Below are 15000 nucleotides of genomic sequence, written 5' to 3'. Positions count from 1 at the left end.
CCAGTTTTATGAAGTCCATTTTAACAAGATTACATTACACATTACCTAAAAAAAATTACATTATACATTACCTCACAAAACTTTTTTTTTTTCCGTTTGTTGAGGTTTTTATAGACTCAAAGACTCTCCTGAGCCACACACAAAGGAACAAAAGGTAACCAACACAATAAATCAGTGCAAATTAGTTTTAACCCAAATTTAAATAGTTTTTAGTGCAAAACGAACAGTTTTGAGTCAGTTAGTGAGGCTCACTGCTGCATACTTAAGATCTTTAAATCACTAAGCAGTTCTTTTAAAAAAAATGTCATGTCTGCTTTTTCAGGAGACAGAGAAGCCCTCTTTTCGCTGATGATGTCCCCAGGATAGTATACATTTTATAAATTGTGTTATGTAGCATCATGCTACAGTGTGAATGAATGGTCACATAACATATATATTTTCCTTGATGCCTTGCCAGAGCCAATCACTGATTTAGGAATGTAAGGCATGCTGCATGCTTATTGGCTCACTGATTTTAATTAGATTAACCCCTTAGGTATCGAAATATGGTACTGAACAACAAGACATTTTCCGATGCACTCTTAAAAATAAAGATGCTTTAAAAGGTTCTTTACAGCGATGCCATAGAAGAAACATTTAGCACTTGTTAGATATGTGTGAAGTATCTAAATGTGCAACTTTGCTTTTGAAAGGACTTGCAAATCTCCTTTGTATCATTTTGAATTTTGAGAGACTTGACCCCAGCAACCCAGCCTGTATTGAGGTGCTGATGTAAAATTTTTTAAATGGTTTCAGTTCACAGAAAGACACTAATGAAGTTGAAGTAGACAAAGACCCCTTGCCCACATGTAGTGCAAATTCAAATATAATGACTAATGACACCTCTCCAAACACTGGTTCATAGATTATATATCCATACCCTTTGTAAACAAGTAAATGAAAAGACAGTGACAAGAGGGTTTTTGCGCAGTTGCTGTGGTGGCATTTGAGCTGGAGAGGTTCAGACAGATGAGGTGAAGAGGTGTGAGGGAAATAAATACCAGCAATTTGTTGTGTTACACCACACTCGATACTGAGAGACGGCCACATCGGATAGTTGTTGATACTAAATGCCAGCTGCCTGTGGACTTGTGTGCATGTGTATGTACACGTCACATTAGTGTGTTGTGATATTGCCAAACGGTCACCAACTCTGCCACCTGTCGTTTCTCGTCGATCAACGTTTTGTTTCGTACCATCGCTTTAAAAGTTAAATATCACTTTGCGTGTCACATGGATAACCCCTCTTTGCCCATAATTTAGTGTCTCTTAACTCTCGTCTCGACATTGCCGACAGAACAGTTTGTTCCCCACAAACCCCAGCTAACTGGATTAATGAAGTGCCAGTGTTGTAGAGGCACTGTCAGGAACAAAACATTGTGTCATTGTAACATAAGGATGAAGTTAAGATCCAGTACTTTGTCTAATAGCTCTCCTCTGGAAACTTTGCACAACCCTTTCCGCTGAGAAAGAGACCATCAGCATTTTCACAAGACAAATGACAGTTGTATTATATAAAAATGACTTAAGCTCTGAATATTTTAGAGTGTGTTGAACAAAGCTAGCATTACTTAACTTAATGTAATAGTTAGAAAAAGAGTGTAACATCTCATTTAAATATTTATGATGAACAGAAGCCCTCTCAGATTGGGGAGAATCTCTTGGATTTTAATGCTTAATGTGCTTAACATGCCTTGATGTATCTTTTATGTATTTAAACTGCACTTTTATGTGACGTCAAACTGGGTTTAAACAGCTTTTTGGTAGTATTAATGTTTTTGTTGAATCTTTAAACACCTCTTTAAAGGCATTCAGACTCACAAAATGAAATATCAGTGGTTTGAGATTTCTCATAATGAAATATCATTTTGTTTTATTAAATCCTTTTTAAATGTGTGCTTCGGGGGAAACTGTTGCTTGTTGCTTTGATTTTATTAAAAAGGGTCTCGTCCGAATTACTTTGTGAAACACACTCTCAGTGTTGATCAAAGCACTTATAAAATCATATAATTTTGATATAATATATAGTATTTTGATATAATAATCCTGATCTGTACATTAAATGTTACAACCTGTTCTGCACCAAGCAAGTGGCTGTGTAATGTAAAAGTGGCATAGTGGATAATACTTGTGGCTTATAATTTGAAAATTGCTGACTGAAAGGACTGAGCCAATAAGTGAACTGTATAGATAGGACACTAGGGATTTAAGTGTCTGATAAATTATTTATTACTTGAATGCAAACATAATAAGTTAGATAAGCTTGAATTCATTGAGTACATTTGAATAATGTATGGATAAACCACTTGGCATTAAGTTTCATCATTCAGTAGAAAACATTTAGTTTTTGTTTTTTTTCTTAGCAAAGCTGTATGTTTCTGGTTGCTCTTTACGAATCGTAGATTATTTACATTTCTGAGAATTCTTTAAGGATCTTTTAGGTCTTTAAAATAGTAGTAGATAAAAAATTCATAACGTGGTGCAAAAGTATTAATACATATGGGATAATCCATCATATATGAGGCTGTAAAACTGCTCTGAATTCTTAAGAACAGTGATAGAGTATAGCCACTTAAGGATATAAGTCCAATCTTATGCGTCTTTCATCCATTGTTGCCACTGGCCTTCTTTAGAAACGATTTGAAACGTTTTTTCAAGTGGCCTATGTTGTTGTATTTTAGCAAGCAAATCCTAAAGCCTACTGTGAACGTATATAATTGTAGAATGTAGTCTTAAATGTTTTTAACGCATTACTATGTGGTTGCTAACATGTTCTGGCTGCTTTATGGTTGCTAGACTATGGGTTATGAGTGTTCTCTATACATATAAGTAACATTCCCCCTTCAAAGTAAATTTAAAGCACCGTCACACTATTCCTTCGAATGCTGTAATGGCTGTGATATGACGTTATGCTCTGTTTGTTAAAAACCTAAATTCAACACATAACAAATGATAAAACATTTAAAATGTGAAAAAATACAATACACTCCACGCGTGCGACTGAAAAAATATTTAGGAGCACCAGTACGACTGAACCGATTAGCATATTTGTGTTTGCGCTGAGGGGAGCTTCAAAGGTTTCTATGCAACTTTAAGTAATGTATCACAGACATACCTCACAAATCTTTTAATAAACAAGGTGCAGAGAGAGTGTAAATAAGAGATTTATTGTGCAGTGCAGAGAGCTTCATTGATTATGATTGAACTTTGTGAGATTGCGATGAACTAAGATGAGTGACAGCTTTTAATGATTTTTAAGGGAGTTTGCAAACGAGATATTGATTTAATAACAGTTAAATAAACAAGAAGTTAATATTAAGTGACTTACATTGTCTGACTATAACACTATTGTCTGATTTTGCTCTATTTCGTCGACAAAAATTAATTTGAAACAAGTCAAAACTGAGCTGCTGTGCACAGCGGTGTTTCGTTTATGAATGAACGTGCGTTTTTAAAATAATCAAATGAATGAATGATTCAATATTAAAGTCAGTGACTTGCCATCTACTGGCAGTTTTAATTTCATTTTTAAAGTATCTTTTCAGTTATTTAAATCATTTAATATTTCTATATTCAAAATGTTATATTTAAAACATTAATCTCAACATGAATTTATGAATTTGATTGCACTCATGCCACCTCTGAGCCTCATTAAACACCTGAAAATACACCTACAAGCCACTTTTGTGTTCTTCTGTGCCACCTCTGTATTACAAATTAATTTTGTTAACTTATTCTTCATATTCTCCTTTTTCTTATTCTGTTGTTTTAATTAGAAATTTTCGAAAAGCTTATAAAATATAATTTAAAAAAAAAATGTGTATAATTTTAATGAAGTTAGAAAAATGCCATTAAAAATTAAATTTCCTTGTAAATCACTTTAAGAAGTCATCACCTCGTAATAGGAAGGCTAATTTTTTTCAGATTTTTTGATTATTGATTAGAAGGTGCTCCTGAAATTTTGACTGCTCCTCAAAACAAAAAAAAAAAAAAAAAGAGAGGACACAAAGAATCTTCAGCCAAAAAATGGCATATACCAAACGGCTAAATTCTTATTTTTGCATCACGCACTGTACGCTTGACCCTCGTGTATGCATGAAAACTGAAGTATGCTTAGGATTTCAATTGAATGTAGTACTCAGTAGTTCAATGTCATGTTTGTATGTTTGTATGTGTTTCAGACCTGGTCCGCCGTTGGTGTACATTGGAAGGTGGATTTCTTAGTTACTATGAAAATGAGAAGAACGCTACACCCATAGGCCGGGTCGACGTCAGCGACGTGGTGAGCCTGGCCATCAACAACACTGAGAACATCACCGAAACAGGGTACACGTTTTTCCCATCCATCTCTGCCTCGTTCTCTCAAGTTTAATGAACTCATTCGTTTGACCACCTTTTGTGGGTTAGAGGTTACAAAAAGTGTTTTAAACCACAGAGTTTCCATTCGCAACGAAATGAGAGGAAACCGACATGCTGGCAGACCTCTAACCTGATTAGCCTGAAATCCCCCTTTTTCTTGAATTCCTTTGCTCTCGCTACTGTAACAAAAATATCCCCCTGTCCAAAAATGTGGGCCACGAGTCAGAGCTGTTAAAGCCATTAAGAAAGTGACCTTTCCCCCTGGATTAATCTCCAGCGTTCAGCTGTTTATTGTAAGAGCAAAAGACTAACAGAGATTAATCACCATCCTTTCTGTTTCACAGCTGTGAGCATGTGGGCATGTGTGTGTGTTTCACTCACTTTGTGTGTGTGTTAATTGTGCTGTTTCCACACCTCCCTCAGGCCAGTGTTCACCTTTGAGTTGTACCTGCGCTCTCAGAGAGTGCTGGTGTTCGGAGCAGAGACCTCAGACGCACACCAAGATTGGACACAAGCCATCGCCAAGGTTACACTCACTCAAACACATAAAAAAAACTCTTAAAAGATTTATCGCAACTTTAACGTTGCAGGGTTTAGCACGCGTGTGCTTCTGTGTTTAAATATGAATTGCAGTGTTTGCCGCACTGTACTGTATGCATCTTCTCCTGAAGGTCATTTTATTGTGTCTTTGTCCCTGTTGTGTCGTTGCGCGTTAGTGTTTTTCTTGTGCGAGTGGGTGTATGCTATTACTCCTTCAAACAGATCCATCTCACTTGCCTCTCATCCCTCACTCACTCACACACACACACTCGCACACATTCCCATTTAAGTGAAGTGTGGAGGTGCTAGTGTCTAGGCTGAAGTGTTTGTGTAACTCTGAGAGCTCAGCTAGGGAATGTTCAAAGGCTGTTTGTGTTTGTACTTCTATCTGTATATGCCGGTTTAATGCAACTCCAGGGTTAGCTGTAGTTTCTGTTTGGCAGAAAACACTAGAAACTTCTTTGTGTGATCTGCACAAGCCCCTGACTTTTAAATGTTTTCTCTCTGCCTCTCACGCGGCTCCTCCATCTGATGTTTTTCTCTTTCGTTCCAGTGTTTTGTCCCTGCAAGGGCAGATGCTCTGCTGAGGCAGGACAGTGAGCTTATTGGCCGACTGCACTATAAAGAAGGTCATGACCTTTATCATTGGCGAATGGGATGGTTTGCTCTGATGGGCTCAGAGCTCTACTTCTGTTCTGGAGATGAAGATGAAGAGGAGGGAGTTCTTCAACTCAAACGCCTACAAGAGCTTAGTGAGGACCACATTTGCATGCATACCACTAGAATGAAAGATTTTAAGGAAATAGTTCATCCATGTTTTTCCAAACCTGCATGACTTTCTTTCTTTTGTTTAGTTTTTGAAAAATGATCATGGCTATTCTTTTTAATATAATGAAAGTAAATGAGACTGGGGCTGCCAAGCCCAAAAATGACCTCAAAACTCACCATTACAAAGTATAATGAAAGGCATTAATAAAATCTGTTATATTTCTAGTCTTTTTTGACTTTAGTAAGGAAAAGTGTTATTTTAGTATTATTTGTAGTATCTATGATAATATTAATTCATATTTTGAGTTAGCTTTTAGTTTTATATTTTCGGTTTTCTTTTTAATTTTAGCAAACACTTTAGTAATAAACATAAAAACTAACATAAAGATGACAAAAACAGAACAAAATTACAAAAATAATAGTAATTTTGTTATCTGCTTTTGTAGTTTTATAATTATGTTTATAGCTTTATATGCATCTAACTGAAATTAATAAACATTATTTTTTAAATGTTTTATATATATATATATATATATATATATATATATTTCTACATGTGTTTTTTTTTATTGTAGCTTCATTTTGATTATAAATTATCTGTGTGAGTTTTTTATTTAACAATAACAACATAGGTGAGGAACTGGTAGAAATGTAATTATATACATTTTTCAGTTATTCATCTGTCTTTCCTGTATTCAGTGTTTTTGAGAGTCTGTTAGAGAAGTTGCAATGTCTGACTTATGAATGAACTGTTTTTGTGAGTCAGACCTTGAATCATTTCCAGTTTCAATGGATTGGTCTCAAATCGATCTGATCTGATTCTCAAGTTCAGTTCACTGGTTCAGTGATCTGATTGCAGCGGTCAACAGGTCACTTGAGAAAAATATTAGCAGTAAATAATGAAAAACATAGCTTTTTATGATACATTTATTGTATTACTGGATCCTTCTTGGAGCTTGAAAGTGATATTCTCTAATGGATGTAACTGCATCCAGTACATTATTCTCCCTTTGTGTTCTACAGAAAAAAGAAAGTCATTCAAGTTTATAGTTTTTTGGGTGAACTAATTCTGAAATTGACCAATGAATGTTTGTTTGTGTGTGCGGTTTTAATTCTAGCAATTTTTTCAGATTCATTAAATCCTCTCAGTAGGCATTTTTAGCATTATCTGTTTCAAAAGATTGCCTACATTGTCTATTCTTTTAAGGAATTACATTGAAAGATAGTAGTATTAGCATGAGACACCTTGAGCCTCACGATCATTTTCTTGAAATCTCACCTGAAATATTAGCCCTATCCTACTTTGCCGCCTCTGTGTCTCTTGCTAGTATTTCCTCATTGGCATTCAGTGTGCTTATGTTTGACTCCGTTCCCACGTCTCTAAAAGACTCGTCTGGTCACACGTCTCGCCGGTCTCCAAGGGAGACCGCGGTTGCCGATGGCAATCGTGTTTGGGCGGGAGGTAGTTGACATGAGCTTGGCACCCATGGACCAGATTTGCAACATTTTCAATCAATTGCGCTAGAACGAGGCGGGAAAAATCAATGAATCTCTTTTTTTCCCTAATCCGTTCAAGGCCAAAAAAAGGATCAAATCCAGAAAGCCAACATACTCGGGGCAGGATTAAGAGGGTGATGCCTTAACAGTTCGCGGAGCCTTGAAATGTAGCGTGGCGCGCTAACGAAGCGTCTCCAGTGGTTTAAGATCTCTATAGCGACAGAACATATGGGCCTCAAAGGGCTGCAACTCTGTGAAATTAGATTAGGACACAGACATAGGCAGACCAGCAGTTCACAGCTTGCCCTAGCTCACCCTCTTTTACTCGCTTCTGCCATAAACAGGAGAGCAATGTCAAATGTATCCATTTAGCAATGGAAAAGCTTTGTGTCGAAATGACATCTGAAAGTCATACATTATATTTTGTCTACAAAGAGGCTTTTGAAAGAAATTCTCATAGTCTTTTGCAAGCAAATGCTTCAAAGCACCTCAGAATAGTTCCTTTAAACGTCGTGAATGAAAGTATGGTAATGTTATAGAATTTGTGAAAAACTTTGCTGTCCATGGTCCTGAAATCTGTGACGCAAGTACATGCAGTCCTCTTATATAAGGATCCGTTTGTTCTTAAAGATCTTAAAAGGTGCCTCGTGTACAGTGGGATCCAAACCCGTAAGACCTTCATTCATCTTCGGGAAACAAATTTAAGATTTTTTTTGAGGAAATCCGAGAGCTTTCTGACCCTGCATAGACAGCAATGCAGCTGACACGTTCAAGACCCAGAAAGGCAGTAAGGACGTTAAAAGAGAAGTCCACTTCCAGAACAACAATTCACAAAAATTTACTCACCCCCTTGTCATCCAAGATGTTCATGTCTTTCTGTCTTCAGTCGTGAAGAAAGAAATTACTGTATGTTTTTTGAGGAAAGCATATTAGGATTTTTCTCCATATAATGGACTTCATTGGTGCCCCGATTTTGAACTTCCAGAATGTAGTTTAAATGCAGCTTCAAAGGACTCTAAATGATCCCAGCCGAGGAAGAAGGGTCTTATCTAGCGAAACGATCGGTCATTTTTTTCGCAAAAATAAAAATTTATTTACTTTTTAAGCACAAAAGCTTGTGTAGCACAGGCTCTGGGATGCGCGTTCACGTACTATTGAATCATGTCGGAAGGTCACGTGGACGTAGGCGGAACCACAGACCCAGTGTTTACAAAGCGAACGCGCAAAGACTAAGTCAAACGCTGTTTACAAACAAAAAGGTACAACGATGTCGGACGATTTTGAAGTTGTAGGAGAAAATAACATGGACTTTTTCGACATACTCTACCTTTTCGAGCCGGAGTACACAGACTCGATTCGAAGACGTGATTCGTAGTAGTGATGGGAAGTTCGGATCATTTTACTGACTCGGACCTTTGAGTCTCATTCAGCAAAATGAACGAATCTTTTTTCATTTCGTTCATTTTATCAAAATCAGCATCACGTGACAGCACCATAAGATGAATGAACGACTCGAAAAACCTGAAGACTCGAAACAGGTGAACTAATTCCAGTACAGAACCTAATAGGATGTTGCGCATGCGTGACTGGGCGAATCCCTCCCTGAGACAGCTCGTTCTTCCCGAGTCACATTAAAGATTCGTTCAAAATGAACGAATCGTTCAAGAACTTGTATCCCAGAGCCTGTGCTACACAAGCTTTTGTGCTTAAAAAGTACACAAATTTTTATTTTTTCGAAAACAATGACAGATCGTTTCGCTAGATAAGACCCTTCTTTCTCAGTTGGGATCATTTAGAGCCCTTTGAAGCTGCATTTAAACTGCATATTTGGAAGTTCAAATTCCGGGCACCAATGAAGTCCATTATATGCAGAAAAATCCTGAAATGCTTTCCTCAAAAAAACATAATTTCTTTACGACTGACGACAGAAAGACATGAACATCCTTGATGACAAGGGAGTAAGTAAATTTTTCAACCTCAAACGTTCGTCTTGTCTAGCTCTGTGTGAACTCTGTTTTTTTTCCGGTCATGACTGTTAGGGTACATCTAAAATCTCCCGTCTCATTTTCTCCTCTAACTTTAAAATCGTCCTACATCACTGCAGAAGTACCAACCCAGTGTTTACAAAGTGAACATGCAAAAAAAGATCAAACTAAAATTCAAAGTAAAACAGCGATTTTGAAGTTGGAGGAGAAAATGAGATGGGAGTTTTTTGACATACCCTAACTGTCAAACTGGATTTTGCAGTTCAAATTTGGGGGCACCATAGGAAAACATCTTGGATGACAAGATGTATTATCTGTAATTTTTTGACCTGGAAGTGAACTAATCCTTTAATTTAATTAAAAGTAAGCTACTATAATACTTTTTTGTGCACAAAGAAAACAAACTTTATTCAACAATTTCTTCTCTTTTGTGTCTTCAACACGCGTTATTTATTTATTTATTTTTGTGCACAAAAAGTATTCTCGTGCTTCATAAAATTGAACGTGTCAGTTGTGTTGCTGTCTATGCAGGGTAAGAAAGCTCTTGGATTTCATCAAAAACATTTCAATTTGTGTTCTGAAGATTAACGAAGGTCTCACAGATTTTGGAACGACATGAGGGTGAGCAATTAGCAGAATTTTTATTTTTGGGTGAACTATCCTGTGAAGTTTAAAAAAAAGCCACTTTTGAGTCATGTAATGGTAAAGAATAAATATTTCAGATTCTGCACTGTTTCTAGTTAATCAAAGTAAACTTGTGACATTGATGATGTGATTCTGTACAGATGGTCAGATTGAAGCTCAGATTTTTTTTTTACACAAACTTACGGAGTTTATGCTGCTGTCATTAAAGCAAAAGTGAGAGAAGTGAAATTAAGGCATTTTTGAAAGTCATAAAAATCATTTAGTTTAACAATTGTTGTGCTATTGTAATAAAAACTATTTTCACTAGTGGTTTCAGACCACACTGTATGTCTGTTTGGAACTTTAAGCATAATTAATTTTAAAATTGACTTCTTTTTCATCTGCCAGCATAATCTAAACCCTCATTAAATGGAAAGGAAGCTTGCTTGCCACCTTTAATCTAAAGTCATTCCTCCCTTGTAAATAATTTCTGTGTATGTGTAAACAAAAAAAGAGAGTCGAGAGAGGTGTTTTTGGAATCTCAATGCTAGCCCCAGCACTACAAGGCTGTTTGGTATAATTCAGTTTTTTAATTCCTTAATCAAAGTTAAGGGCGTTAATGTTTAAGGGAGGTTAAAAGGATGAAGTGAGTGGTGTTGGTTTCTATCAAACTGTGATAGTGAATGTTTGCCTCTTTTCAGTAATGGCTTTTAATAAACTTTGTGTGCCCAATAGCGCTCTTTTCCTTTTTAAAAATCATTTTCAATAACATTGGTAAACAAAATTTGCCAACCTTGAAAATGGCTAAAGTGCAACAATTAAAGTGCTTGTTTTCTAGCACTTAAGTTCCTATGTTTCGGTTGATTTTAGTTGAGTATTGAGTTTCAGAAATAATTGAGCAATTTTGTTCTCACTTGACCTGTTTTGTTTTTATTACTCTGAAATGGATTAATCTCTGAATTTATGCACAAGTGATTGAGTCTATGAATTTGATTAATTAATTAAACATAATAAAAGATAGAGAGTTTTGGTCGTTGAGTATGGTTTGCAATATTGGTCTAGCACTTTGAGGAAAAGAGAGAGACAAATGACAGATGTGAGGAAGATTGGTTGAAGAATCAGTGACTCTGAATGTGTATGTACAACTGTGCATGTGTCTGATGGGTTCAGTGAGGCGGTTTTCTCATGTACTGCAGTAGAAACTAATGACCAGCAGCACTCAGCTTTCTGCTCCACTTACTCCAGCTGGAAAGTTTACAAAACACTAAAGCTCTCATCATTTGTTTCACTTCATTTTTCTCTGTTTTCTTTCACTCTTAATGCTTTTCATTTTAGTTTGTCTAAGAGTGCTTTTATCATTATGTCGAGGTAATAGTGTTATGGACTGCTTCAACAAAGTTTTTCCTGTATTTATTTTTTTCCCTCAGCTGTGTCCACTCATATGGAGGGTGATGAGAAGATTCAGGTCTTACTCATGGTTGAGAGTGGGAGGTACAGTACGCTAGACAACTTACACCTTAATGCAACAATGAAGACTGATGTAAAGTTTTAGTGAGCACACTATCGTTCAAAAGTTTGAAGTTTTATTTATTTATTGACAGTAAGTAAGAAAGAAAGGAATTAATACAATTTAATGTGTACTCAGACACATTAATTTGATCTAAAGTGGCATTAATGTTAACAGACATTTATAATGATGCAAAAAATGCTGGAAAAATACAAAATATTAAGTGGAACAACTCTTTTTAACATTGATATATGAAATGTTTTTAAGCACTAAATCTGCATATTAAAAATGTTTTTTGGAGGTTCATTTGACATAGGATTAAAAAAAAAAAAACAGCTCTACCATCACAGGAATAAATGAAGTTTTAAAATAAATCAAAATAGTAAAGAGCTATTATATATTGTAATAATATTTTACAATATTTGTTTCTGCTGGATTTTAGGTGTAGCCTTGGTGAGCGTTAAGAGACTTTTGAACCGTGTACATTGTACAGTGTTTTCACCATGCTGTCATAGTGATTTACATTTTCATTTGTAACTTTTTAACATTTGTTTTTTTTTTCTTTTCTTTTTTTAAATAGAACTGTTTACATACATGGCATAACCAAACAGGACTTTGCATTGTGGCATTCTTCCATCCAGTTGGCAGCTGGGACCGACGGTATGGCTCTCGGCAACCAGCAAATGAATAAAAATGATGTTCCTATCATTGTGGATAGCTGCATTGCTTTTGTCACCCAATATGGTAAGTTGATTATATTCCTATAAGACTGAAACATTTATTTTTCATTGTGAAATATTTAATGTATCTAATTTTGTAAAATTACTATTATTATTAAAAATATACAGTGGCAAATTCTGCCACACATACTGCATTATTTTTTCCACTCAATTATGTTGTAATAACTAGATGTTATGTTGTTTTAACAACATCTTTTCTCATTAAAAAACATATTTTCTCATATTAATGAGATGTTAAGCTGTTAAAACAACATTTTTTGTCATAATGACGAGATGTTATGCCGTTAAAACAGCATATTTTCTCATAATCACGAGATATGTCGTTAAAACATCTTTTTCATGTTAAAACGACATTTTCTCGTAATAACGAGATCTTATGTCGTTAAAACAACATAATTATCTTGTTAAAACGTCATGTCATAATAACAAGATGTTGTCGTTAAAACTGCATTTTTTCTCAATAAAATGACATCTTTTCTTGTAATAACGAGATGTTTTCTTTAAAACAACATATTTTTCTTTTGTTAAAACAACATAATTGTCCCGTTAAAACAGCATCTTTTCTCGTAATAACGAGGTGTTGTTAAAGCGACATCTTTTGTCATAATGAGATGTCGTTAAAACTATGTATTTTTCACATTAAAACAATGTCTTTTCTCATAATAACCGAGATGTTGTCATTAACATGACAATATCTAATTAAAACGACATCTTTTGTTATAATAACAAGATATGTAATTAAAACAACATAATTATCTCGTTAAATTACATATTTTCTCGTAATAAAGAAGTATGTCATTAAATAACATCTTTTCTCGTAATAATGTTATGACGTTAAAAAGGCATATTTTCTTGTTAAAATGACTAACTTTTCTCGTATTAACGGGATGTTGTTGTTAAAATGTCATTTTTTTGCATAATAACAAGATGTTGTCATTAAAACGGCACATTTTTCTTGTTAAAACAACATACAACATCTTTTCTTGTAATAACAAGATATTATGCCATTAAAATGACATCATTTCTCATATTAACGAGATATGTCATTAAAACGACATCTTTATTCATAAAGAGATTTGTTAAAACTACATATTTTTCTCATTAAAATAATGTCTTTTCTCATAATAACGAGGTGTTATGCCATTAATACGACAATTAACTCATTAAAACAACATCTTTTCGTTAAAGATGTCGTTAAAACATAATTTTCTCGTTAAAACTACATCTTTTCTCGTAATGATGAAATATGTAGTTAAAATAATATCTTTTCTCGTAATAACGAGATGTTATGTCGTTAAAATGGCATCTTTTTACGTTAAAAGTACAAACTTTTCTCGTAATAACGGGTCATTAAAATGTCATTTTTTTATCATAATGTTGTCATTAAAACAACATATTTTTCTTGTTAAAACGCCATAATCGTCCTGTTAAAACATCTTTTCTCGTAATAACGAGATGTTATGCCGTTAAAATACCTAATTTCTCATGTTAACGAGATATGTCATTAAAATATATCTTTTCTCATAATGAGATGTTGTCGTTAAAACCACATATTTTTCTCGATAAAAGGTCTCATAATAACGAGATGTTATGTCATTAAAATAACAATTATCTCATTAAAACGACATCTCTTGTAATAATGATATGTCGTTAAAACAACATAATTATCTCGTTAAAACTACATCTTTTCTCGTAATAACGAAATGTTGTTAAAACGACGTCTTTTCTCGAGATGTTATTTTATTAAAACTACATCTTTGTCTCATTAAAACAACAGCTTTTCTCATAATAACCAGATGTTATGTCATGAAAATGGTATAATTATCTAGTTAAAACGACATTTCTTGCTAAAACTACATTTTTCTTGTAATAACAACATGTCATTAAAAACTATATAAGATACATGGTTACATTTTGTGAGTGAGCTAAGCAATTGTCTTGATAAACGAGGATCTGCTGGGGAATAATAGAAATATACTGTTTTAAGTGTATTTTAATGTTATGTTTTTTATTGTAGCAGCATGTTTATTAGGATTAATCTCCAGTTTGTCTACAATATAATGCTGTCCAAATGTACTCAGAGCCAGAGAATATGACTCAGAATCTGTGTAAGATCTTGTTATTATTAACGAGATAATTTTAACAAGATAAGTATGTCGTTCATTATTATTAAAAGATGTAATTTTAATGAGAAAAGATGTCATTAAAACGGCATATCTCGTTATTACGACATAACTGAGTGGAAAAAAATAATATGCGTGTGGCAGCAATGGATCAGTTTAAAAAATGTATCGTAAGTACACTATAAAGTTGTCACACTCTTACCGTTGGCCTTTCCCCACAGGTTTGTGTTATGAGGGAATCTACCAGAAGAACGGTGACCCAGCCCGTGTGGCCCAGCTACTGCAGGAGTTTACCAAGAACGCTCGGGTTGTTAAGCTACGGGCTCAAGACCACCGGCTACAGGACGTCACAGACACTCTCAAGAGTTTTCTGTCTCACAGTGAAGATGCTCTATTGGCTAAAGAGCTGTACCCTTTTTGGATCTCTGCCCTTGGTTAGTGCTGCCAACCACTTAATCTGTTCCTGTGAATGAGCATTCATTTGTGTTCAATTATAGATCAAACTACTCTAAATCCAGTTGGTTGTTATTAAAGGTGCGTTCAATAGTTCTTTGGCTAGTGTTTATATTGGCATAACTTGTGTACTTTAAGTTACCACAGTAGTGTTAGTTGCTGCACTGCTGTCTATTGAAGTGGGTCAGCATGATATTTATTGTTTTCGGGCTTCAGATCTTTTCTGGTTCCTCAGTTGTAGTTCCCATTGTTTCCACTGGTAAAACACTCTAAAGGCATTAAATAAGTGTGTTCCGTTGACAAATTTTTGCTCTTCATATTACCAAACAATACTACTAGCATGCGTATTCTCTTTGTTTGAACAT

General features: G+C 34.8%; 1 protein-coding gene across 1 annotated transcript in view; it reads left to right on the top strand.

Annotated features, from left to right (window-relative positions):
* The window catches only part of arap2 (ArfGAP with RhoGAP domain, ankyrin repeat and PH domain 2), a 122879-nt gene that overhangs the window by 77924 nt on the left and 29955 nt on the right, over positions 1-15000 (top strand). Inside the window, exons 16-21 of the mRNA XM_051115231.1 lie at positions 4221-4365; positions 4822-4924; positions 5492-5690; positions 11240-11303; positions 11900-12063; positions 14404-14616. Of these exons, the coding sequence (XP_050971188.1) occupies positions 4221-4365; positions 4822-4924; positions 5492-5690; positions 11240-11303; positions 11900-12063; positions 14404-14616 (888 nt within the window). The remainder of the gene's footprint in view (positions 1-4220; positions 4366-4821; positions 4925-5491; positions 5691-11239; positions 11304-11899; positions 12064-14403; positions 14617-15000) is intronic.

The sequence above is a fragment of the Labeo rohita genome, chromosome 7 (assembly GCF_022985175.1).
Source record: "Labeo rohita strain BAU-BD-2019 chromosome 7, IGBB_LRoh.1.0, whole genome shotgun sequence".
Classification (NCBI taxonomy): domain Eukaryota; kingdom Metazoa; phylum Chordata; class Actinopteri; order Cypriniformes; family Cyprinidae; genus Labeo; species Labeo rohita.
This window is presented reverse-complemented; position numbering and strand designations above follow the sequence as displayed.